The sequence below is a fragment of the Electrophorus electricus genome, chromosome 8, assembly GCF_041902795.1.
Source record: "Electrophorus electricus isolate QZ-2024a chromosome 8, ASM4190279v1, whole genome shotgun sequence".
NCBI classification, from domain to species: Eukaryota; Metazoa; Chordata; class Actinopteri; order Gymnotiformes; family Gymnotidae; genus Electrophorus; species Electrophorus electricus.
This window is the reverse complement of record NC_137504.1, coordinates 7,688,448-7,714,378: the sequence shown is the minus strand read 5'-3', so window position 1 is coordinate 7,714,378 and position 25,931 is coordinate 7,688,448. Positions and strand designations below refer to the sequence as shown.

The 25,931-nt window shown below is 41.6% G+C and overlaps 3 protein-coding genes and 1 long non-coding RNA gene across 5 annotated transcripts; 2 read left to right on the top strand and 2 right to left on the bottom strand.

Annotated features, from left to right (window-relative positions):
- Positions 1-2,014: 2,014 nt before the first annotated feature.
- On the bottom strand, positions 2,015-7,766 carry htr3a (5-hydroxytryptamine (serotonin) receptor 3A). Its single transcript, XM_027006088.3, has 9 exons — positions 6,696-7,766; positions 6,311-6,474; positions 6,158-6,202; positions 5,858-5,967; positions 5,437-5,606; positions 5,010-5,170; positions 4,373-4,583; positions 3,770-4,000; positions 2,015-3,524 (listed from the first exon to the last, which is right to left on the bottom strand). Exons 1-9 carry the CDS (start codon positions 6,760-6,762, stop codon positions 3,241-3,243), a joined length of 1,443 nt encoding a protein of 480 aa, XP_026861889.1. The 5' UTR covers positions 6,763-7,766; the 3' UTR covers positions 2,015-3,240.
- Positions 3,391-8,473, top strand: LOC145658949 (uncharacterized). Its single transcript, XR_014124842.1, has 4 exons — positions 3,391-3,530; positions 3,796-3,881; positions 4,354-4,493; positions 8,352-8,473. It is a non-coding gene; the product is annotated as an uncharacterized LOC145658949 (long non-coding RNA).
- Positions 7,893-13,016, bottom strand: htr3b (5-hydroxytryptamine (serotonin) receptor 3B). Its single transcript, XM_027006103.3, has 9 exons — positions 12,423-13,016; positions 11,811-11,977; positions 11,564-11,608; positions 11,330-11,439; positions 10,967-11,136; positions 10,490-10,647; positions 9,102-9,312; positions 8,793-9,002; positions 7,893-8,623 (listed from the first exon to the last, which is right to left on the bottom strand). Exons 1-9 carry the CDS (start codon positions 12,457-12,459, stop codon positions 8,358-8,360), a joined length of 1,374 nt encoding a protein of 457 aa, XP_026861904.2. The 5' UTR covers positions 12,460-13,016; the 3' UTR covers positions 7,893-8,357.
- A 150-nt stretch (positions 13,017-13,166) lies between these two features.
- usp28 (ubiquitin specific peptidase 28) lies at positions 13,167-25,578 on the top strand. 2 transcript variants are annotated; one of them, XM_027004451.3, is made up of 26 exons: positions 13,167-13,348; positions 14,564-14,638; positions 14,956-15,079; positions 15,408-15,495; positions 15,651-15,813; positions 16,953-17,039; positions 17,270-17,407; positions 17,629-17,699; positions 17,811-17,887; positions 17,984-18,132; positions 18,229-18,356; positions 18,474-18,569; positions 18,667-18,825; positions 19,310-19,524; positions 19,837-19,907; positions 20,053-20,281; positions 20,580-20,912; positions 20,995-21,128; positions 22,603-22,905; positions 23,019-23,114; positions 23,220-23,398; positions 23,682-23,760; positions 23,868-23,947; positions 24,040-24,163; positions 24,552-24,747; positions 24,889-25,578. In XM_027004451.3, the coding sequence occupies exons 1-26, from the start codon at positions 13,301-13,303 to the stop codon at positions 25,059-25,061; spliced, it is 3,615 nt and encodes a 1,204-aa protein (XP_026860252.2). In that variant the 5' UTR covers positions 13,167-13,300; the 3' UTR covers positions 25,062-25,578. The 2 variants fall into 2 exon arrangements, with proteins under 2 accessions (XP_026860252.2, XP_081575146.1); XM_081719020.1 differs by lacking the exon at positions 14,564-14,638.
- The last annotated feature ends 353 nt before the right edge of the window (positions 25,579-25,931 follow it).

Here is a 25,931-nt window from a genome sequence, read left to right as displayed (position 1 = left end):
TTTTATAAATGATTTTTTTTTATTGATGCATTTGTTCTGCTTGTATTTAAGGGCAGGTTAGCCTCTTTTTGTGTCCTTCTATTGCAGAGATGGAGGGGACAATGTATATATGGTGCCAACAGTCTGAAGTCTGTGTGTAGAGAGGTGAGATCGCCATGGCTTTGTTTTCCCTTTCTGAAATGTAACTTTATGTGCTTCTGTACTTTTATATGAGCACATAATAAATGGATCAATTAAACACTTTAACAAATCACATAATACCTTTAACCAATGGTAAAAAGTTGATACCCTATTGAAACCCTAAGTTGTTCGTTTCAGGCCAATTTTTGTACACTTCCAAAATGTCTTATGCACATTAGCGTTGACTCGGACGTTTGAAGGGGCTCATTTTAGCACCCCCTGCAGTTCAGACATTAGCCGTGGTTGTCCAGGGTGAGTGAGCAAAAAAAAAAAAAAAGATATCAACCGTAGCCATGAACATTTGTGTTTCTTGCAGTTGGAAAAAAAACAGTTCTCTTGCTTACGCTGGGAGAGTGGCACAGGTACTGTAGCATTAGCTTTGCGGACACTGCCACCACAGCCTGCATTAACTACCATCTGGGGAAGAAACGGACTGAAACAAAAGAGTCTCTGCTCTCGTTTCCTCCAGCAAGCAGACGAGTGGGGAATACAAAGCACAGGCCGTGCAGAGTGAGTGAGCTCTCTGCTGTCGGCCTGGGCTCTTTGCATAGGACTTGGAGGAATCATCTGAACAAACAGCAGGCAAGCCACTACGACACTACACAGTGTTCCTGGGATTTGGGGTGTGTGTAAAATGATGTCTGGTTGTGTATATGGGAGCGTGCCTCTATCATCCAGTTCAAGTGCAGTACTTGTTGCATACAAACAGTGATATGCACCTTTGTCAGTTCACTGTAATTGTGTTGCAGAACTAGGACGCAAGAAAATATTTATTTAAATAACATGAGTCACACATGTCAAATGAAAATGTCAAAGTAAAATGAAGCTATGTTAGTCATTGCTACATTTTACTGTGTTTCTTTAGATTATAAAGAAAGTTGGTAAAACACCTGTATAATTTGGAATATGTCAATAATAATAATAATAATAATAATAATGTTTAGTTTTGCATCTGTACTATCGCAGCGTTTTGGGGGGTTTTGGTGCGGGTTTATGTGTGACAGAGGGAGAGAGAACTTTACTGTTTCTTCTATTGCCAGCATCACTGGCTGGAGTGAACTAATCCTTTTCTGCCCATTCTCTCTCCTAAGCTTTAACGTACACAAAGCAACAATCATATTTCACTGTCAAACATAGATTGTAGGAGGACTGAGTGGCATCCAGACTCCAGCTTGCATTTGTAAGGCCATCTGATCATATTAAAGGTGCCTCCTTTTCTCTCCGCATCATTAAGAAGCGTCCCGGCTGGCACCCTGGGCTGCTGGGGCTCACTTCAGGTCATGTGACCCTCCCAGCCATGTGAGAGGGAGCTGGAATGAATGCGAATCTGGCACTGAATAGCTTTTGTGTGCTGGCCAAGGGGGTCCCATCTTTGGGTGCTCTTTGACCCAGATATGATCTAATGGACAAGGGGAGGTTAGACAGCGATGCGTTGAATGGTGGACGTGGTCTTGTCCAAATCCCCCGATTGTCTTCCCAGCTAAGCCCTGTCCGCAGGCTTCCACAGGCCAACTGGCTCAGTGAACCCACCGGGGCCATATATGGACAAGTGCATTTACAAAACCAGTAATGTCCTACAAGAAGCCACGGAGGCTGCTCATTCAGGGGTTTGGTTGGTGTTTTGTTTTTCTAAAGGATGCTTCCAGCTGAAGCTGGATAGATTTTCCTAGCTAATTTGTCACAGCATATGTTTAGTTTCTCTGCTTTATATTTATTATTTCTCATTTGTGAAACTGTGATTATGACTTGTATGATATTTCTTATTTCAGGGGTCAATGAGATTTATTTACGGATGTACAGTGTAATAACCTCAGAGTAAGACAATGCAACAGTACATGATATTTAGCTTTTATAGCCCTCTAGTGATCGTGAATGAGTATGACACAGACACAAGCAAACATTTGCTACACATTTTTCATGCTGGACAGATACAACTATGCATCACATGTAAATAAATTGTATTAAAATAAATTAAAAGACATTTTTAAAAGGACCTTTTTAAAAAGTATTTATTGTACCTAAAAGTAAAACAAATGACTTCTTGTCTTTCAGCCACTGGGTGATGAGATAATGGCTTGTGAATTGCGAACCCATTCTCTGACAGCCTACGAAGATGCAGTTTCATTGATTGTATTGGGATCAATGCTCCCATTTAGTGTCTAACTGTCTAACTGATTTTTGCTTTAATTATGTAGGGTGTCAGTGACATTTAGCCAATCACCAGTCAGCATGCTGGCCGAATTCCCACTGAGGGAGAATAAAAGGTCTTTACAAATCAGTACATTAAAGTGTTAGTCCTAAGGCAAGGATTAATAACCAGCTACAAAACAGCCAAAAGCTGTGTTAGAAACATTACAGTTCTGATGCATGGTTTGGCTTTTAGGCCTTAACATTAATCATATATTTATAATTTCACCATTTTCTGCCATTTAATAAAAAAGTACTCAGTACATTCTATTTCAGTATAGATTTCAAGGTTGGATTTCAATTTGATAAATGACCAAGGCTTTCAAAATAAATGATAGATACAGTGATGTAAAAGTGACATGACTGATATTCTCCATGATTTCATAGTTGATTTATGTTGTTCTTTAAATTTATGATGAATTTATGATGAACAATTACATTTAAAAATCCTTTATGTATGTCCAAACTTTGTATCTTATAAAGTGATGTCAGCAAACATAAGACCTTGACAATTTTAAAGACCAGGACCAGTGAGTTTCACTGACTGTGGTCATATCCTTATAGCTCTGTAGTGTCCTATTATGAGATACACATTAAATGAATATACTGAAATACAGCTATTTATTTGGATAACCAAATGTGCCATTTTATATTGGGTAAAGAGAGTTGGAGGAGGAGCTTTCTGGCCATGATGTCTGCTAGCTGAGCAAGCCGTCATCTGACCATCTTAACCCACCTGACACTCTGCGAACTACACATGATCCTGCTGTGGGCCATCGGCTGTGGCAGCTTCATGTTAATCTCACACAGACCTGCTAACCCACATGAACACAGTGGCTGCTGTGAAAGGGGGGAGGCGGGGCTTGCACGCTCTCAGGCGTACTGCCAGACGGACCACAACGTGCCCAGGGTGATGCTGTAGGCTAGCATAGCCAGCAGGTAGACCCTGAAGAGGAGCACGTCCAGCACATAGCCCACCTGCAGCCAGTCCTTGGCGATGTCGCGGCATGCCTCCCGCTTCTCCAGGAACTGGCGGATGGAGGAGACCTCGTGCAGGATGTTGTCCATGACTGGAGGAGTGGTGTCCCGCACAGGCAGGCCAACGCCCAGGCCCCTCTCCATGTCTCTGGAGGTCTCACAGTGGTGGTTGCAGCGGACTGCAGGTGGAAAATCACACACGTTTCACACTAGTGTGCTAATCAGTAGCATCCTGTGGATTTTGTTCTCCAATGTTCCCATTTAATTGTCTCACCAGATGATGTGCTAATATTAATAGGTTAAAGGTCTAATTCTGAATTCACCTTGTAACCTGAAAAATAAGGCAAATTTCCCCATGCAAGTTTCTATTAAAATAACCCAATCTTCCTGACCTATGCATACATATACAGAGAATGAAGCTCACCTGTGTTCATGTTGTTCTCCTTGTAGCGTGCCAGGTCGGAGTCGCGAGCCAGCAGGGAGCATGACATCCTGTTGCGGATGCAGAGCAGCATGGTGGCCTTGTCCAGCACCAGGTGCTTGACCCACTGCGGCACATGAGACTGCAGGTCCTGCTTATGCACCAGCCTGACGATCAGCACCGTCTCTGTCAGGCTGATCACCAACAGGGCCATGCACACGACAAAGTACACACCTGTGCCCCCCCACACACAAACACAAAAACACACAAACTTGCATTCACATCAATGAAGATACACTGACAAACTGCTGGGACAGATTTAAGACTATAATAATGGTGTCCACTACATCAGTGTTTCCCACTATTTTTCAAGTTTTCAAAAAATGTTTTTGGAGTCAGCTCCCAACAACTCTAGAAGCAAAAACGCATAGTGTTGAGGGTTGGTTCCCAGAACTGGACAGGAAAAGCAGGTATCTAGTCCTCAGGAACTCCTGGGAAACCCAAGACCCTATAATCGATCAATCAAAGGTAATTGGGGTCATATTGCTTTTGTGGGGACTGGCAAGCATTTTTCTGTACTTCTACAGAACAAAGTGTGGCAGCTACCAATGAGTGGGGTGCCAATAGCAGTGGCTGGCAAAGTGTCAGAGACGATGATGAGGAAGACCGAGTAGCCCAGCAGCAGTGTGATCTTGAAGGAAACCCTCTCTCCGCTGTCTGGAGGCAGGTAAAAGCCCACTATGTCCATTACCATCAGGAATATGCTCGGCAGGAGCAGATTGACAGTGTAGAAGAGAGGCCTGCGCCGAATCACCACCTGAGGGTTAAAGGATGAGAACAAATCCACCAGTGATGTGGTGACAAAGCTAGGAATGTCAAAGTCTGTTCGGGTGAATCCAGAGTTACATTTAGTGTCATCACAAAGAGAAAATGCTGATATCAGATTACTGGAGCAGTTATCAGGCTTTTCATTAGAAGCTGCTTGTATTCTCTTTTTAATGATGTCTGTGATATAAGACAAAGGTTCCCAGCTCCAGTCCTGGAGACTCACAGCCCATCACAGTTTCAAGTCATCCCTACCCCCAACACACCAACTCCTCATCAACCACTTCATGAGTTGAATCTGATGTGCTGAAGCAAGGAACTCTTGTAATTGTGCAATGAAGCAGGTCTCCAGGACTGGTCCTGAGAACCCCTGATAGAGCTAACCAAGAGATTGTAGTAGCTTCCTATTTGCACACACATGGAACTTCATCTCGGCATAGTAGTCGTCGTTGTCCACGCTGAAGGACTTGTATTTGGAGAGGATGTGCAGCAGCTCCCACTCTCCCTGGTTCATGAACACTGTCTTATCCACCTTCACTTCCTCCGGGCTCCTCATTAGCGTGATGTTTATGTCATTAACTACAGGAGGAGATATGCTAAAGGTCACTTCATTCAGACTGATTGTAGCTTCCTGTGGCGAGGATATAATGCAGCTGGCCTTACCTGGCCTTCATTAATGTCATGTTTTCTTGTTGAGAATAAGTTGTTTAAATAATACTACAAATTATGATGGCTTTCTAATAACTTAATTTCTTAGTTTTCATTTAATATGATTTCAGAAAAGCTATAAATAATTTCTGCAGCTAAACTGCTAATACTAGTGGAGTATACAAGAAGGCACTTACTAGTGTGCAGCCAGCTCTGGAAGGTCAGGCTGCAATTCTGAACGTCGAATGGGAAGTTGTAGATGTTGAGGGAGCAAGCAGTCACCACTTGGATGGGCTTATAGTTCTGCACCAGACCATCACTTCTCACATACACATACGGAATGTCTGGAGACTTTCCAACATCCACACTGTAAGAGTCAGGGAAAATACTTTAGAAAATAAGAAAAACACACAGAATTATTAACCAGTTTATTTTGGCTGCTGCTTGTCTCTCCCATTTTTGTTTTGTACATGTAAGGCAGTACTGAATGTTGCAGTCTAAAAGTTTAATAGTTGGTGGTAAAAACTTAAACAACCATAATGTATAAACATAAATTTAGCCTAAGATCAGTGTCTCACTACACTAAAATTCAGCAGTGGTCATGCAGAGTATACTCACAACTCATTGATGACAATGTCAGGTACCCAGACATTTGCCGTAGGCATAGAGATTTGTTTGACATCATCAAAATCTTCTGGATTCCACACAAGGAATTCATCTGTCCATTGCTTCACAGGGGATATGAAAAAATGCTTTTGTTATTGTTTGTTTGTTTGCCTGCCTATTAATTTTACCAGTTTTCATAACATTTATGGTGACATTATGCCATGTAAGGACATTCACAAAGTGCAGGCGCATAGGTGAAAAGATCATTAAATCTTATTTAAATCTTCTCGATTAGCATTCAGCATAACCTACCTGTCTGTACCACACGTATGTTGTCAAAACCTGGTTCTTCTCATCCTGAATTGCGTACACGGTACATATAAGATTTAAAATTTGACAATCAAAGTATGAATATAGGTATTACAGCGATCATAATGATACCTGTGTAGCAGTTATTCAACCCACCACATTCAGAATAGAATAGACCATCAAGTCTATGGATACCATTGTCGAATACCGCCAGTCTTTTACTGGTCGAACTCCTTTCTTGTATCCAGCGCTTAAAAACTCCGACAGTCGGACTAAAGTGGCATTGGCAAATCTCCCGGTGTTACTTCCCAGCTTTTTAACTGTAAAAAATCGAGAAACAACTTAAGCCTTAACGAATAATTTTCTTAAGCTATATACATTTTTAATGTGAACAAACCTCGCCATTTATATCTGTAATTGTAACGGTTATCTATTTATCATCCAATAGATAAGCGCATTTTACCACGCTACTGTTAGGTCAATATGTTTCTATGGCACCAAAAAAGTTTTCAAAATAAAGTTGAGTTAGATAGTTAGTTACCTGAGCAAGCTTTTACCGCGCCACACATGCACACGCTGAGCGCAGTCCAGAGTGCTAAAGTTTTCATTTTGCTCACTGGTCCACTGTCGCTCTAATAAAAGGTAGGCTTATTACACGGTATGTTTGCCGTGGGCTGCCTCTGTCAACTGATGCGCCCTAGGGTCTGTATCCCTGAGCTCCCCATAAGCACTTCCTGCTACACCAATTAATCATCCCCTCATCCACCACATCCCTCCACCTAAACAGGCTGAGATCACCTCGAAAGCGACCGTGTCTTGAGACTTTGCTGGTGCAAGTTATAATGTTTTTAACTGCTCTAGTGCAGTAAGTTTATTATAAATCTAGCCTCTTGTTACTCACATTATATTCTTCGGGGGGCAAAGGGAGAAAGCGGTGTAACGCACACAGTAGCTGCATTCACGGTAGTGCCATAATAGTAATGTTAGTCGAACTGGAAATTAGATGTTTGTATAGTACATCATATAAGATTGTGGCAGACTAATCATTTTAAGGTAGAATATTTCAAATGAAATCAACGGCGCTTAACAAAAGGACGGGGGGAAAGTGTAGCACAATCGTTAATGATTTTTCCCACACTTACGCGCTGGTTGTCTGGCTGAATATCCGTACCCGGCATTCGTGACGATTCTGGGGTCATATTTCTCAGCGAAGTTCGAGTCAATTTCCATGAGCACTTACTACATTAAACTGAGACTCTATACTCTGCCCTGCCATGATGAGACTTCATTAGCTCTACATTAGTCAGCTGATTAGATTTGTGCCAGGAAAATATTACCAGAAATTTGTTGAGGAATTAAATTAGGTTTTATTTTCTTACTGGACAGCCAGTTCAGAAACACTGTGTAATGAAGACTAACTGTAGTGACCTGCATATGGCTGTGGTTTATCTTTCAGTGAGCAAATGAGCACATGAGAGCTGGATATATTCAGGTACTGATATATGATTCTCTTTCAGTTTAAAGATAAAGACAAATAAGTATGAATCTATTATACTGATATGTGTGCAGTGCTTAAAACACCAGAACTGTGATGACAATACAGGCCGAATACTCTATATCTTAAGCACCAGAATTTGTTGCCATTGTTGAACAGACTTTTAGAGACACTCACTGCAGAGAATAACTAGTACAAGATGGTTCCATGTTGAAGTTAAAGAAGCTAGACACAAAATCTTACTTGGCTTATAGATATTTTACTGTTCAGGAGGACAGCATGTGGTGTTTGAAGAAAGTGTTCATAAAGCTCAAATTTGCATTGTGTACTTACAACAATCACATCAACCTTTTTTAATAGAAATCTTTCTTTTCCACTATTTATGTAAACAGACATCATTTATATAACCCTTAAATGTGTAGAACAGCTCGGCTGACTATAGACATATAAAGCTGTTTTTCTTCTTTTTTTTTTTTAAAGGAGCAATTTACCCTGTGAAGTTTAAACTTAACAGATGCAACATTTTTTTCCCATTCATCCAATTTTTAGATTTGATTTTATCAGAATTTTAATTATTATTATTTTTACATTTTTGTGACAGAGTATTGCAATAATATCTTACTGATGTTTATTACAGTGTTCATTGCACAGAAATCTGTCCAATCATGTACATGTCTTTCTGTCTGCCTTCTTTCCTGTCAGGTCCTCTCAGGCTGAGCTCCAGCTGCTCCACAACAGTAGCAGAGTGCTGGAGTAGACAAGCAGGATGAGCAGATAAATGCGGAACAAGAACTTGTCCACTTTGTAACAGAGTGCCAGCCATTCTGCCTGAGCCACACCATCGTTCTCCTCCTCCTGCAGGTGAAGCCGGAGGGAGACCATCTCCTGTAAGACCTTCTCCAGCTGCGGAACACTATCTGGGGCCTCTGTCAGAGAGAGCAGGTCTGTCTCAGGTGAGAGATCAAACTCATAGCCTGGAAGAATAAACAAAGACAAGTGTTAAACAACACTGCTGATAGACGATGAATGCTGTGTATTATATATAATCTATGTTTTGCTTAATTATTTTCTTGTCAATCAGCTATACTCAAAAAGATGAACGGTGTTTATGAAAGAAGGCAAAATGCTGTTCCCTCCCCCCACCTCCTGAATGATCTATGTCATCCAGGGTCCTCACAGAGGTGAACAGACTCTCACTGAAGGTCTGGTCGGTCGAACCATACTTGTCCAGCAAGCAGGCAGAGATGGACATCTCCTTTACCTCTTTCTCACTGTGATGCAGAAGCTTCACTATAAAAATTGACTTGGCCAGACTGAGAACCAGGAGAGCCATACAAACAGCAAAGAAAATACCTACAAAACAGCATAATCGTTATAATAAAAACGTTTATAACTGATGGGTATGATGCACATAGAACATCGAACCAAAGAAGACCTGATTTAATAGCATACCAATAAGTGGTGTTTTGATAGCTGTAGCAGGGATCTCATCCATCAGATTCACCCTGAACACTGTGTAGCCCAGCAGAATGCTGGTTTTGAAGGTGATGCGGGTGCCACTGTTTGGTGGCAGGTAGAAACTGATGACATCCACTACCATGAGAAAGATGCTGGGAATGAGTAAACTCACCACATACAGCAGGGGGCGCCGGCGGATCAACACCTAAAGGGTACATGGGCACAACAGAGTACGATTTGGTAACAAGCTGCACCAGACCCACTATGCAGTACCGTTGTAATACAAAGGGCAGCATGTATCTCATGTTGTCATAAAAAACTAATGTAAACATACTAGAAGGGCCAAGCTGAGGCGGATGGATGGATGGATGGATGGATGGATAACTTTATTACTAGTAGAAATACTACATTTAAAGGGTAGAATAAGGACATTATAAACATTATAAATGTCTGTTTAAATTCCCCTGAGCCCCAATTTAAGCCTATAGTATCTGCTCTAGAAAAAGAGAGCAAAAAGCTAACTGTTTTCTCTCAGTGCCTTTAAGTGGGACCAGCTAACCATGCATTTCACTTTGCCTCCTTTAAGGTTGCTTAAACTTTCACAGTACAACAAAGACCAATTTCACACTGACTTAAACGCCCCCCCTTACCACCACCACCACCACCACACACACCGCCCCACCCCACCTATTTCGGCGATGAAGGAAAACACAAATATGGATCCGTAAATGGCTTGCGCCAATGAGCCATGGAGCCAAGGTAATCAAAGTGCCTTAGCGTTTCCCCTGGCGAACCCACTCTTGGCATAACGGGGTCGTTCGCCCAGCGGCTTGTTCCTGCCACCAAGCAATGAAACCATTGATCAAACGCCATAGAGACAGGCTCATTATCGTCATCCTTGCAGCACGCTGTCCATTGTTAAGCCACATCTATAAGCATTACCGCACCGTTGTTAACAGCCACAGAGAGCTTAGTGTATGCGCGGTGACATGTCACATCGCTGCCAATACCCGAGCTTGACCTAAAGACTTTTTTATATTTGGCTTCTCAGTGGAGGCAGTGGAAGAACTAACATCTGACAGTGCAAATAGTTTGTTTTCTCTGTCCCTGAGATGGATGATAATGAAAGCCGGGTATTCTTCCCTTTTTCTCTTCACACACTGTTGGGAGGGCTACATAATATATGCCTAAATTAGTCAGCTATCACAATTTTAAACTTAGACTGCAATCAAAACCCCACTGGGCAGTTGGACAGCTTTTTGTGCACAAATGTATGGATCATTTTTTAAAATGTTGAAAAATAACTCTTGGTACTTGTTTTCCATGTAAACTATAAAGAGATTTTTTTTGTTGTAACCCAATGAGCAAGTGTTGATACGCACATTAAACTGAATGTGTGCGTAGTCCCTGTCAGCCAAGTTCAATTTCCAGTAATGAGAGGGCACTGAGAGTAGCTCCCACTCTCCATCGTTCATGAACTCCCTGGTGTCGTTGGCAATGTCCTCAGCAGTCCTCCACAGGGCCAGGTCCACTTCACTCACTGAAGAGAGACATCAGCATGGGTCAGTTCCACTAGACCAAGATTTTATGAGATTTTAAACATTTACAATCTACACATATGCCTTGTCTAGTGGAGGAAGGGGTGTAATAGTCTCCTAAAGATGAGTTCCCAGAGAGCCCTCGCTCGCCCACCACGCACAAACACAAACCTAACGATGTGGGAAAAGGGAGATTGTTTAAGAGAAAGCTCTTGAGAGATTTTTAGTGATGATCTGAGAAATTACCTCAGCTCAGTTTATATGCAGGGTCTATGAGAAAGAAGAGTGAAAGCACACAGAGGACATAAGGAACAGCCCTACCTGAATGAAGCCAGCTGCGGAAGGTCAGAGTGCAGTTCTGCTTGTCAAAGGGAAAGGCATAAATCTCCAAGTCACAGGCTGAGACCACCTGAATGGGTTTGTAGTTCTTCACTGTTCCAGAGGAGTTCACGTACACATATGGGATGGCGGGAGATCTGCCCTCATCCACACTTGAGAGAGATAGAAGAATAAGAAAATGTATGAAACAGAGGTGTAGGCAGTCCAGACATAACAATCGTGTTGATCATTGTTTATGGGGGGTTTTTTTGTCCAACCTTTAAACCACCCCAGTTTATAGGTAGAGTTGTTTGACAGGTTCAGTTGAATAAAAAGGGCATTTTTAAAGATATTTCTTGTTCTAACAATTCACTGATGATGATATCGGGCACCCAAATAGCATCAGAAGAAAGGGATATTTCTGTGATTCCATCAAATTCCTCAGGATCCCATACAAGAAACTCATCTTTCCAGATCTACAGTTGGAAGAAAGTATAGTTTAGTATGAATTTTTGTAAGGAAAAGACTATAAAGAATTTAACATATTTAGGCACACAACTTGTTTATATTTGACTTATATACTAATAAATTGATACCAACTTGGCGATACCAAATACTTGTTGTCACTTTTTGGGTCTGTCCATCCTGTGAAAAACAAGCATAGTGGAATGTCTGTACAATAAAGGACACCACTTGTAAGGGCCAGTCGAACACAATCTCTAGCTAGAAAATATGTGGGATTTGGATAAAACTAACTGTAAGAACAATAGTTTGCTCTGCAAACATTAGATAGGTGAAGAATTTGCCACAGAAAACAATTTTCTGAGAGAATGGTCAGCAGACTCACCACTTCTAGAACAGACTGGATAATGAGGTCGATAAAGACCACAGTGGGGCTGGTCCAGTTCAGGACGGGTCGGACACCGCAGTCATACCTGCGTAGCAGTGTCCGGGTCAGCTGGTTCAAGGCAGACCTCTTGGGCTTCTCTGGTGCTGAATCAGCCTGGCAAATCGCTTAGCAGTGATGATTGTAAATGAGCAACAGCAGGCAGTACAGAAACCCTCTGATCACATGCAAAACATGCTTTCTGTGATGTAAGACATTTTCACATATTAATGTATGACATGCAATATTAATCAGTTTTAAACTGTTTTTTTGTGACACTTTCTTTGTATTATAATTTTATTGTTATTTGAAATATAATGGGGATTATTGTTCAAACACCCTGCAGGCATTGCGCTATTAAAATGTATCTCAAAAACAGTTTCTAGATGTACACAACAGCTGTGCAGATCCACTCTGTGCTAAGAAGACATTGCAAAGTATTTTTGTGTATTTGTTTTGTATGTACTGTAAATAAAAACACTTGTACTACAAACAATTTCAATATACATTTGTTTCTTATGCCTAATAAAGAGTACACAAAGTTTACATAGGTTAAACTGTATTCGGTCTTACCTGAGAGAAGTACACACAGCAGGAAGTTGACAGACATAACTTTACGTATTTAGTTGCGACTTAAGATGAGAACATCCAAATCTATTCCTGTGTAAATGCTAAAATGTTTGCAGTTAAAAGCTTGCGCACAAACTGTCCTCTTCGTGAAAGCAAATGTAGACGGATTCATTTCAGATTCGTCTTCACTTACATGTCTACAATGTACAGAGGCATCAAACCTTTGGTGCCCACGGCAGTTCATTGATTTTCTATGATGATGGTAAAATGATACTGCAGGAAAGCAGGAAATTGACATCTCTAGTTACTGCCCCCTCACAGGACTCCGAGCTTGTGGGGAGTATTAGGAGCTTTTCTTTGTCGCTACTGATATCATACATTTCAATAGCCTCAGTGGATTTAAAGGAGATTTACAAAAGCCAAATGAATGAACGTTTTCCCCTAGGGGCCACATAGAACCCAGTCAAAGCCACATTTCTTAGTTTTAATATGCAGTGAATTATAAATAACTGCTTTTTCCAATCTGAAGACGTGTATCATGTTATTGGGACCAGGTTATTTTATCAGGTCTTTTTTTTTTTTTAATTGAAGAAAACTTGAATTAAAAAAATATTTACTGTTTGTTCTTCACTAAAATGAAACAGTGAAACGATAATAAACAGAATGTTAACTGGCGATAGCTCATATGAGTTCTTCAAACTGCAAACCTTCAGTCTAATTAACGTCTGCCCGCTGCTTGCGCGTTGAGTCTGCAGGGGGCAAAGTCGCTTGTCCTCGTTGTTCGCGCTTTTCTGGGAGGGAGCGACACATGGAGTAGGTCATACACCGAAGCCAGGGCTAAGGAAGCTGGGGGAAAAGTCGAACTGTCCTGCTCTGCGGCCATGAGAGTTGAACAAGACTGTGAAAATGGGGAAAACTCGGCAAACTCGGTGAGAAGAAGGCTAGTGTGCTCTAGTGTCCTGCGCTTTTGTTCATACAGTTGCGGTCATTGCTAACTTTGGTCGTATGAAGCAAAGCAATTTAAATACCATCCCGCACATGGAACATTATTTTGTGGGTTTTATTTAAATATTGTTCCTTCCATTTATACATTAATAGCACAAGTCAGCATTTCTGATACATTTGTGTAAAAGTTGTATTTACAGCGTTACTCTGCTGTCTATCTGGTTACTAGCACTGATACTGTAATTTACTGGAAATTGTTATTCTGAGGGTACATTACAGAGGCCATTTCTCTGTTAGTTTTAGCTAGTTCTTGACCATGTAAATCATGTAACCCTATGAATACTACAGATGTTTACATATTTTATCTATGGAGTAAGCCACTGAGTAAGCATGGAAAAAGAACATTTCTTGCCTGTTGTTGCCAAGTTCTTGCACATTGTTCTTTTGGAATCTAAATTCTTTTGCTGTTGTGTTAACCAGCTTTATGGTCATGCTTTAATGGATTAATGAGTAATGATTGTGTCCACTGTATGTCCTCCAATCTCTGTCAGGGGTTAGTGATTTTTCCCTCCATTATTTATGTCTCCCTGTGCTGGTGCAGGCCATGATAAACAGAGGCATTATCTGTGTCAGGGGGCCCAAAATAGCGCGTGAGCCAAGGTTTAGAGGCCTTCAGCTTTCCATATATGTCTCCTGCTCCCAGGCTAGTGTTTCTGGCTGCTTCCAAAGCCGGTCTGACATTCCCACCTGCTACTTGAGCAGCTTTATATAGCCCCTCACCCCCCATGCTGTTCTCATGTGGCCTGCAGTGTTTTTAATGTTTATATGCCACCTATGCCAAAGGTATGTCCCATACAGTATCTAACAAAGAGTGAATGAGTATCAAAGTGGGTTTGAGCTTTCACAGTCTAATTTGCAGTCACTGTGAGACTCCACACATTTATCTTTGTGGAGAATGTCTCTGGTAAAATATTATCTTACGAGAGTCTTCCATATGTAATTTGGTGTGCACTCGGTGGCTCTCCACCAACTCCTGTCCTCATTCAGGTGAAATGAGACCCTTAAGCGGAGTGCTTGAGATGTCGGCTCTAATGGCAGATTGCTTCTTATATCATTTGCTCAGTTTGTGGAGTCATCAGTTTGCACATGTAGTGTCCTCTTCTGCTCACTGTGCTGATTATGATGAGTTATTTGTTTAGAATCAAATACTGCTTAACCAGCTGAGGGAGATCACTGGGATTCGGGACTTGAAGGTTCTCGAGAGTGCCCTGAAAGTAGGTACAAACTGACATGTCTCTTCTTTGCTAATAGCAAAAACCGTAACTCAGTTTGACTTACATGAACCTAGATTGAAAATGAACTTAAAGCACACCAGTGTTAGTAAATATGTAAATCACACCATGTGGGGTTTTCTTAATCTGTAGCAATTGCAGTGGCCCAACTGAACAGGTTCCCCAGGCAAAATGTATTGCGATACTTTTACTTCAGTTTCACAAGTTGAAAATAAAAGTTGAAGCAGCCTCTTCACACAAAACCTGAATGGTTAGTCACTGGCTAGGTTCTGCAACCTCTGTCCTTCCTTTGATTTCAGGCAAGCCAGGGTGACATTAGCCATGCTGTTGGCTTCCTTACCACACAGTCACCTCAGGAAGAGCAGGCGTGTGAGGAACCTTCTACTGCTAACCATCACAGAGAAGCCTCTGACACACATGGCAGTAAGCTCACCAGAGGATAACATTAAACCCATAGTATAAGCACTCTACTGATATTAAAGCTTTAATAAATACATATGTAAGTTACATACACACTTTATACAAAAAATACAATAAAATAAGGTCCTTGCTTTTTTTCTATGAGAAACACAAAAATATCTTATAGCATGTGTCATGAACAAAACTTAAAAAGCACATTCATTACAATGTGATCTAGTATAGATACAGAGTGGATTTTCCCATTTTCTGCCTGCCTTGTACATCTCAATTATTCCTTTTATAAGGTTTTTGCATCTCCTTCTTTGCTACTGTAACTGGTGCTTGTCCTTAGGCCCAGCTAAAGATGACCTGCAGACGGCCATTGAGCTAAGCCTGCAGGAGTCCCAGCAGGCTGAAGCAGAGGAGATGGAGTTCCACAGGTACCCGCAGAGGGCTGCACTCCCAAACCTCCCTTAGCCACACAAAAAGGCTGCTTTAAAAGAGCAGAACCTAAGGGCCCGTTGAAGAGAAGCAAACGGCGGGTGGTACAGTGAGGCTGTTGCGCTAATTGGACCTGGGCTGCGTTGTCCCCCAGGGCTCTGGAGGCCAGCGCGGAGGAAAACGCCACCCAAGTGAAGAGGAAGAGGGATGAGGTGTCAGGGGAGACCTGCAGCCCTGCAGACTGGATCCGACAGGAGGGCTGGCCTGTGGGCATCCGCAACGTGGGCAACACCTGCTGGTTCAGCGCTGTCATTCAGGTAGGCGGCTGTATGACTTGGAACATTTGGCTTAAGCATCAGGTAGGCTAGTTTTAGGGGCTTTGTGCTGTGTTCAAAGTTTATTAGGGGTCAGTATTCTTGATATAATAGCAATAGATGATCATGTGATTGTCAGAGTAGAGCTGTGCTACGTGATTGATGCAAGAGTGCATTTTTCTGCTATTGGAACATGTGACTTGAATAGGTACAGTTGCAGAACTGTGTGCTATTAACTAAACAAAAAGGTTCAGAATGTTCTTACCCTGACTGTAATCCAGTCATACTGCGCAAATGAAATTACCAGTGTTGCTAATGACAGGAGGTTTGAAACAATGAGGCTGCTTCTCTTATTTCTCTGATGCAACAGCATCTCAGTATTTTAATTCTATTATGGCTATTTCAAAATGAATTTAGCTAGGCTTCTCATATGTCTGTGTTGAAATTCAAACCTGCATTGATACTGATAGACCAGAAAGAAAATTTAATAGTGTTGAATGATACACACTGTATTTAACTTTAAAGGCTGTCTTGGATATAAATATGGTTAGTTGTGATGCAAAATGCCCTTAGTTTACTTTTTTTTTTTTTTTTTGCAGCTAAAAATCTGATTGTGATGTCAATAGAAACTAGAGCTTTTATGCTGTAAAAGTAATTTCTATGTTTGTCTACCTATTTTGCTTCACATTCCATAATGGTAAGTGTGCTACTGTACTGTATGGCCAATATTAGCTTTTTTTTTTTTTTTTTTTTAACCTATTAATTTCAACTCTAGATTTTTTGTATATATTTGCCTTAGTCTACACCATAATATTTATTTTAGATGCTTCATGTATTTTTCCATTTGCTAGAAACAGAATGGCGAGTTTCCAAGGTGCCATGGGTTAATTGGAGCAGATGTTTGCACTATTTCACTTTTAATGGGCTCTACCGGAGTATTAGAGAACTCATCTGCCACCAGTAGTTTTGTGATGAAAAGTATTCGTGTTAACCTCATCTCTGACCTGCTTTTAACTGTTTAACATCCAAAAATTCACCTCACCCATTACTCATTATTTCCAAATATGTCTTGTGGTAAATGAAAGTAAATGAAAAAGATATGCCAGTGTCATGGAGAAACCTTTCGCTTTTGTTGTTCTCAGTCTCTGTTCCATCTGCCGGTGTTCCGCAGACTGGTGCTCAATTACTGCTTGTCTGAGCGCGTGCTGGAGAAATGCAAGAGCCACTCTGTGAGTAATCAGTCACCTGGGAGGATCTGGTTCATATTCTGACTAACATTCTCACACGTTCACTTCTGGGATGTAAAAAGTACTTTTTCCATCAGTGTCATTTAGCTGTAGTTTATATAGAGGTTTTAGTACCATTTGTTTGTATGCCTCATAGTGAGAAGTGTTTTTCAGCAATACCAGGGTAATGTTCCTCTGTGTATGTAACATATGCCTGGGTCTATGTGTTTCAGGAGAAGAGAAACATAGCTTTCATGCAGGAGTTGCGGTGCCTCTTCGCACTCATGGTGGGCTCAAACCGCCGCTTTGTGGACCCTTCTGCTGCAGTGGAGCTTCTCAGGGATGCCTTCAGAACCAGTGAGGCACAACAGGTACACAAACAGATGTTTAGCAAGCTGGATATGACCTCACTGGGCACTGAATATTACACTGTACACTGTTGATGTGAACTGATATATTCTTCTAGCCCTCACGCATATGAAAGTCTGGGATTGTGGGTGAGGCATACTTTAAATGCTTCTGCTGCTCAGCAGATGGCTCAAATGCACAGTAATGTGGTTAGCAGGGACTCTGCTTGGCTTGCTTCATCTAGGATGTTAGTGAGTTCACACACAAGCTGCTTGACTGGCTAGAGGATGCCTTCCAGCTGGCCGCCAATGGAAGGTAATCTTAAAAGCTTAAAACAAGAAGCGTTTTCATTCGTTTTTAGTTTTGTATTATTTTTTTTATTTTTTGAATAAGAAAAAAAAACTTAATTTGTACTCTCATTTTCAGTAATCCTGGAGATAAACAGGACAACCCCATGGTTCAACTTTTCTATGGGACATTTGTAGCTCAGAGAGTTCATGAGGGTATGAGAAAATGAGACTTTTTTTGGTGCGCTCTTTATTATTATTACTAAAATTATTGTTATCATTATTGTTTATTTCTGACTTAACTGTACACAGGCACCACTCTGTCCACCATTGAGCAGTTTGGACAGTACCCTCTACAGGTGAATGGGTTCAACAACTTGGATGAATGTTTGGAGGGAGCAATGGTGGCGGGGGTAATCGAATCCCTGCATTGTGATCAGACAGTTTCTTCTGGCCAGGAGGTCGGTACTCTGATATAAAGTAGAATTTTTGTAACTGCATTAGATGCAGCAACAAATTTAGTAAATGGTGTAAATGTGTAACTTTGTTGTTTTCAGAGATGGTTCTCAAAGTTGCCACCTGTGTTGACTTTTGAGCTCTCTAGATTTGAGTTCAATCAATCTTTAGGACGACCAGAAAAAATACACAAAAAACTTGAGTTCCCCCAGATTATTTATATGGACAGGTAAGCAGAAAGCGTGCTATATACATGTGTCCAAATCCAATTTGTCCATAGTATTTTTTTTAATGTAGCTTATTAACAAGTGACTTATTCTAGATGTCTTTTGTACTATATGAGCAGATACCTTCACAAAAATGTTGAACAGACTCATGGAAGAAGAGGAGAGGTGAAGAGACTCAAGGACCAGTTAACAGTTCTGCAGCAGAAACTTGAGAGGTCAGTACTGAACTGGACATTTTTTGTACATCCTGTTAGAGCAGGAATTTTCTAAATGTCACTCAATCATTGCATTTGTATTCTCCTTATTTTAAAGCTACAAAAACTATGGCTCTGGGCCAACCAAATATCCACTGGCAGACATGCTACAGTATGTGCTGGAGTTCGCTACCACAAAGCCCTTGACTACGTCTCCTGCTTTGTTAGCACCTACCAACACCATTATACCCATGGAGCCCAGCTCAGAAAACACCAGGCAAGGGCTTTTCCAAACCTCTGTGAGCACATTTTGGTATAAATGTACTATAATTGTTAAACATATTCAACTTCCACCTTGTCACAATGTTTTCTGACATCTCTCTAATCAGGGTCTAGTTTGCCGAACACTGTAGTCAGTGTGGTGTATGTTTCCTTTCAGCTTTTTTTTTTTTTTTGGGGGGGGGGACATTGCTCACACCACCCAACCTAACACATCATATGAGTAATGTGAGCAAGAATTATTGATGGGACACCCACCCACCCTCCTAAAACAAACAAACAAAAAAACTACGCCTATGACTGTAGTGTTAATCATATAATGTCATATCAGCTAGCAGAGTGCTTGTATAATTATCTGTGTGTTTTTAAGGAACTCAGTCCACAAGAACATACATGATACATGTACTAGCATAAATTTCAGTACATAAATAAAAGAGCTGAATAAATAAATAAATGAACTTCGTTCACTTGAACTGCATTAGCGAAACAGAACCAGATGATGCAGGCTCATCTGATGGTCCAGGCTGTACACTGACCGCTACACAGAGGACTCCCATACACAAGCCCTTCACGCAGTGCAGACCCCCCATGGAGGGCTCACTGCACCCGGCCCCCCACAACGTGACCGAAGAAGAGCTGAGCTTCGTCAGGGGCTGCCTGCAACGCTGGAGGGTCGAGGTAGAGAACAGCATAAACGGTATGTCCTCTGCATGGACCCTGAGGCATTCTGACACATTTTCCCTCTTGTGTGAAATACCAGTTAGAACTCTTCTATGACAAGGAAAAACAGAAATGAACAATCACCCAACTACACCAAGTGTTCACCAAATGTTTTCGCCCTCTCATCTCAGTAGTATCGACTTCTGTTTGAGGGCCGCATGTTGTGCCCTTTACCGTATTGTATTAGAGCACAGCCTTATTTTCGAGAAGATACCCTAATGTGTTTGAGTGTATCAGGAGCCTGGCCTCAGGTGCACCCTATTGATCAGGGCTCTCTCCTTGCATTTAGAGCTGAAGGCCAACATTGACAAGGTCAGCCAGGCTCTGGAGGGCATGTTCTCAGATAACAGTTTGTGTCAGGTAAGGTCTATATCCCAAACAGCCCTTGGCCCTAGAGTCTGGAGGTGTTTATATTTCCAGTGCTTTTTGAAAAGGGATCAATTTAGGTCGTAGCATTTACTATTTAACTTCCTTTCCTGAATAAAGTTTTCTCTGGTGTCTTCAGGTGCCTTATAGGCTACATGCGGTCCTGGTCCATGAAGGACAGGCTTCTGCTGGCCATTACTGGGCTTACATCTATGACCACACCCATAAACGCTGGCTCAAGTACAACGATGTCATGGTCACTGAGTCGTCCTGGGAAGAGCTAGTCCGAGATTCATATGGAGGCATGACCAACGCCAGTGCTTACTGTCTCATGTACATCAATGATAGAATGCCCCACCTCATAGCGGGTACTTTCCCATGCCCTAGTCTAATACTGAGTTTACACATCGAAGGCGTATAATATTTGAAATTGACTCTCTGTAGCATGTAGTGATAAACATCTTGTGTACACACAAATTGAAAAATATGCCATAAAAAAAGTTCAATCCTGGGCCTTTTTAAGTTGTTGTATCTATTTATCTATGTAGAGTGTAATACTTAATTTTTGTATGTGTTTTTTTTCATGTGTTTGAACATGCTGAACCAGCAATCTGTGCTCTCATTGCATCACTGTTTTCTCAATTATGTCCTCTGTCATAATGGAAGAGGACACAGATGATGAGACTGGACAGGTTTTGCAAGGCATGGATTCCCTTCCTTCCATCCTGCGGCGCTACGTTCGTGAGGACAACCACTGGTTCCAGCAAGAGCTAAAAGAGTGGGAAGAGCAGTTTTGTCAGGTACCTCCAGAGGGGGCGTCTGTTCCCACAGCACATGCTTCCATCAGCGGAGAGGAACCCACTTCCAAACCACAGCACCTGAAAGCAGAGGCACCTCTAAAGGCAGAGCCAACACCAGAGCCAGACCAAGAACATGCCCAGGTAGCAATTGAAGAACCAGTCTTGGAACCAGCACAGAAACCAGCCCAGGATTCAGAAGGTCAGTTCTTTTTCCAGATGAGGTAAGACAGCTGGCAGCATCTGTGACAGCTCCTCATATGTCAGGTCCTTGCCCTCCCCAGAGACTGTGGCCAATGCGGTAGCTCTTGCCTCACAACCATCACAGTGCATTGCGGAGGTAAAAGGGCAGGCTGAGGAGATGGCCTCTCCCAGACTGGCCCAGGGCCAGCCAGATGAGACGCAGGAGCAGAGTCAGGTGAGCCTGTCATTCTACCCTCGCCATTAAGAAATGGGTCACATGCATGGCTTTGTAGGACACTTGTAGACTACTGTACATATGAATTAGGGTCTGTTTGCTAACTCAATGTTAAAATAAATGTTTTTATTTGTAATTTTCAATAAAGTTACTATGATTCTATTGGTAAATAACATACTACAAACATAACATACAGGGCTACCTTTCAGTTTATGCTCTTCATGGAATTCTGAACAGTGGGAAACGAAGCCACCGCTGAAGAGAAAATAAGTCATTAAAAACTTGAGCCAGTTGAACAGTTTAAGTCCAGAAACGGTTAAAAAGTCAACCTTCAACTATATCACTTTCTTCCACTGCTTTGAACTCACTGGAGAAGCTAGAGAATTTGGTTTGATCCTGAGACAGGGAGATTTAAAATGAAAGCTTGGTGTAATTTCTTCAATAACTGTTGTCTGTATTTTATTAGTTTTAATGTGATACTTACATGTATCACATTAATGTGACAAATACATGTGTATGAGAGAGCTTTCATTTTGACACCCCTTAACATATGTGTCTTTGTATTGGGAGGTAAAGATGATGAGTCAGAGAGAAAATATGAAACTGATCATATACCCAGCAAAAGTTATGACATATAGTGCCTGTATTTGTATAATGTTTTTTCTTCTTTTCCATCTAACTGGCTATTGAAATTTATCCGTGGTGAATATTATGCCCACTGCCTTGCAAATACCAGTGACCCATTTTAAGAAGGTAAGGCCCAGAGTTCATGGGCCACTGAAGGCTAGACCAGTATTCCTGACTCTTTCTGCCACAAGGCTTTGCTGAGGTTGCTGGGGATTGTGTGTCAACAGTGAGAGACGCATACTTTAAATAGATCATTGGGTTTTTGCTTCCTGCAGAGTTATGGACAAGCACAACATGAGGCCTCATTTGTGCAGTTGCTTAGAGTAATTGTCATGGCTTGTGACACTTCAATCAGCAAGCATTCGTGCCCCGAGTCATCTTTGCTTCAAGTCCTTCGATTTCTAGAGTATAGTACTGACGCATTTAACTCAATCACTTGTCTTCAGTCTGAACACCATCTCTATCATTAGTACACAAGGCTCACTGTCCTGATTCCGACATCAATACTGGTGATTTCTTTGACTTTAATCAAGTCTTATGTAGCTCGTGTTCCTCGATGTGTTCCAGTTCTTTGAGATATTAGCAACATTGTAAGTCTTATGTTGAAGATGGTTGTAAACGGTAGCAACATGACCTCTAGTGGTTATCAAGTGCTGCATTCTTCAACTGGAAGCCAAAATCAGCAAATAGCAAATGAATTACTTACAAGCAAATGGTTATGTGAATACTTTTCCCCTCTGACCACTATATATTTTTATGATGCACACATAACAATGCAAATTTAGGGTTTTATACAGCAGCGGTATACATGTTTAGAAATGTCTCCTGCTCTTTCTGTATTTTTCAGAGCTCTTTTGTGGCATCTTGTGGTGATGGAGGGAAAGCAGAAGCAGAGACTCCAGCAGGCTGTCAGGCTGGTGGAGAGCAGACAGGACGAGAGGCAGTGTCGGATCTGCAGTCCAAGCCTGAGGGGCCTGATGATCCTGAGGAGCCTGAGAAGCCTGAGGGGCCTGAGACAGAGGCCGTGTCTGCAGAACACGACCTAGCTGAGGCCACAAACAGGCAGCCTGTGAGTGAGGTGTCTGAGGTGGAGATCCCCAATGTGGGCAAGATCCTGGTGCTCTCTGAAGCAAACGGATACAATGAGGAGGTAGAAACATTGATGACTGAACACATTTACAGAATTTCATATTAGTACTTTTTTTCTTAAGCCACTGTATAATAAAATTTGCTGACACATGCCTTGTTTTCTTAACTGAACAGGTGATGCTTACCCCAGCCATGCAAGGCATTATACTTGCCATAGCCAAGGCCAGACAGGTCTTTGACAATGAAGGTCCTGAAGCAGGCCTCATCAAGGTAGACACAAGCCCCTTGTGTTTCATGCTTCTGATAAAACAGTAGACAGTGGTATTGTGAAGTTTCTGTGGGCTGACTGGATGAGATGACATGACTTTCCACCAGGCATTTCATGAGGAGTACTCCAGGCTGTTCGAGCTTTCCCAGGAGGAGACCACTCCTCAACAGGACCCTCGGCTCCAGCATGTGCTGATTTACTTCTTCCAGAACAAAGCACCCAACCGCGTCATTGAGAGAACTCTGCTGGATCAGTTTGGTGATCGCAATCTGAGCTTTGATGACAGGTATTGGTCTTTTGGCCTTCGGTCTTTCCAGATTCAGCCCACAGAAATACATGTGAGGGGACTGGCTAATAAGCACCAATACATTGGTCATTTAATTATGTCTGTGTTAGAGGGTGTCATAATTCGTGTTGTACATTCCTCTGTCTTAATCATAATGAGACTTTGATGTCAGATGGTGTATGTGAATGGCAGAGGGAGAATGCAGAACTGCTGAAGGAATAGTTCATCATTATAATGTGCTTTTGAAATTGCTAATAAGCAGTTGTTCATTTTCCTCTCTCAGGTCTATCAGTATCATGAGAGAAGCCAGAGCCAAACTTCGTCTCATCAAACCAGAGGACATGGACATGGAGGAATATATGGTAAGATCACTGAAGCTCCCTAATAACCTTGTCCAGTATATTGTCTATCATCTTGATGAAGTTACTGATTTTAACTCCACTGTTGATCTTATCCACTCTCCCACTAGCAATGGCATGACGACTACAGCATGTTCAAGACTGTGTTTGCCTACCTGCTGACAGGTCTTGAGCAGTACCAGAATGGAAAGTATGTGACGGCATTGGGAGGTGTGGGAAGAAGTTCTTTATCTGAGAAGCTGCCTTGCCGTTATGCTCATTATGGTGGTTTCCCTTCTGCAGAATTCGAGAGGCACTGATTTATCTTGCACATGCTTACCAAGACAACACAGCCCTAATTAAAAGTGGAGAAAAGAAAGGAGTGGACCACAAGTTAATAGCACTTTACCGGAGAAAATGTCTAAAGGTATGTGTCCCTGGTGTTGCCATTAAATATGTGTATTTTGTCAACAGAACAGTTTGTAACACAAGGATGCTGGATTTAGGATCTGATATACATCGATATACTATAATCTGCAGTGTACTATAGTAAGAGATATTCAAAATTGTAGTTTCGGACAGAGGCCCTTCCTTGCACAGTTAATGAAACTTCGTTTCATCATGGATGTTTCTCGGGAAACTTTGTGTACTTTACTACAACTTTGAATATCTGTGTCACATAGGATCAGATCCCTCGTCCATACATTCTTACTTATTCAGATATAAATTGCAAAGATCAGATAAATTACTAGATCAGTGTTCTTAATTTGGTACATGCTGCCATAGATAAATTCTTCATGTTGTATGCCCTGCAGGAGCTGAACAAGAATGCAGCCATGCTGTTTAAGAGTGGAGAAGAGAGTGATGTGGAGGAAGGAGTGAGTATCATGAATGACTACGTCATCCCCTGCATGCACCTCATAGTAAGAGACAACGTCAGCCACGAGGACATGGAAGTCATTGAGGCGATCAGAAACTGCTGGTGCTCATACCTCGAGCAGGATATGAATGGTGAGACTCTCGCATGTGTTATAATATCATAGAAAATATTAAAGTCAGAAGGACATTATTCTATCAGCAGCTAAATACATTTAACTGTGTTCCCCTCTTGCTCATGGGTTTCCTGCATGCTGTGGTGTGGACATGACACAGAGTCTCTGCAGGAGAAGCTGAGTGAGTTCTTGCCCAGGGTTCTAGACTGCTCCGCTGAGAGAGTGGTGCTAAAGGAACCGCCCAAAGTGAGAAAGTCACCCCATGACCTTTGTAGCCGGCTAGCTGCCGTCATGGAGTCCATTCACAGCACTTCGATCGTCACTGTGAAATAAGCGCAGATAGGTCATCGAATCAAGCGAGGCTAATTCACGGTAATGTACTGTTGGTTATCCACTGGCACAGGTTGAAGCGTCACACACTGCTTTTCTCTTGTTGCACTGACTGTAGAGCTACTTAGTTTTTTTTATACGTATTTTTAATTTTCTTTTGTCACAACCCTTCAATAAACCCTGGCACTTTGTTGCCCACTGAAGAAATTCAAAATTATTGTTTGATTGCTCATGCTCTTTTAAGATATCTGATCTCAGGAAAGATCAATCAGATTTAATTTTGTAACACAAAAAAAGTATTTGCTAAAGTAAAAGGACAAGCACCAGGTCAGTGAAGGCAAGATTAAAAAAAGGTTTTTAGATTGTTCAACTTTTCACATGTTCTGTAGATTGGCATTGCTGTGATAATAAGATTTAATAGAAATTTACTGTAGTCACATTGTCACATTCTGTTCCTCTACTTCTTTGTTCCATCCCTCTAAGCCTGTTCTGACCCGCAATAAACTTTCCTTCACTTTGATGCACTCTGTCACTGGAATTCTGTATTTCTTACTTTTGTGTCTTTCTGTCTTTTCTCATTCTTGACTGTATGATGTTTCACGCTTACCCTGTCTACTAATAATAGTAATTTAATAAGCAGACCTACTAATATCAGCCAAGTGAAGGTCCTGCTTTATGTAAAGAAAGACACACACACACACACACACACACACACACACACATACGACTACGTTACAGGTTGGTTTATTAGTATGTAGGAGTTTTCTCATTTTTATCTCTCTGTTCGATAAACTCATCATACTCAGATTGTGACTCAGAGAAGTTTAGCAGCTGACGCACACAGCACAGTGGGACTGGAGGGTTTAGACTTCA

What these genes read in the sequence shown, in the direction of transcription:
- htr3a (XM_027006088.3), bottom strand. Translation starts at nt 6,762, where the DNA reads ATGAAAACTTTAGCACTCTGGACTGCGCTCAGCGTGTGCATGTGTGGC. An exon ending in CGCGGTAAAAGCTTGCTCAG is followed by an intron (nt 6,475 to 6,695) that starts GTAACTAACTAT and finishes GATTTTTTACAG; the next exon opens with TTAAAAAGCTGGGAAGTAAC. An exon ending in TATTGGCACCCCACTCATTG is followed by an intron (nt 4,001 to 4,372) that starts GTAGCTGCCACA and finishes GGGGGGGCACAG; the next exon opens with GTGTGTACTTTGTCGTGTGC.
- usp28 (XM_027004451.3), top strand. Translation starts at nt 13,301, where the DNA reads ATGAGAGTTGAACAAGACTGTGAAAATGGGGAAAACTCGGCAAACTCG. An exon ending in GGTAGAGAACAGCATAAACG is followed by an intron (nt 19,525 to 19,836) that starts GTATGTCCTCTG and finishes CCTTGCATTTAG; the next exon opens with AGCTGAAGGCCAACATTGAC. An exon ending in ACCGGAGAAAATGTCTAAAG is followed by an intron (nt 24,164 to 24,551) that starts GTATGTGTCCCT and finishes TATGCCCTGCAG; the next exon opens with GAGCTGAACAAGAATGCAGC.
- htr3b (XM_027006103.3), bottom strand. Translation starts at nt 12,459, where the DNA reads ATGTCTGTCAACTTCCTGCTGTGTGTACTTCTCTCAG. An exon ending in TCCAGTCTGTTCTAGAAGTG is followed by an intron (nt 11,609 to 11,810) that starts GTGAGTCTGCTG and finishes TGTTTTTCACAG; the next exon opens with GATGGACAGACCCAAAAAGT. An exon ending in ACGCACACATTCAGTTTAAT is followed by an intron (nt 9,313 to 10,489) that starts GTGCGTATCAAC and finishes TGTACCCTTTAG; the next exon opens with GTGTTGATCCGCCGGCGCCC.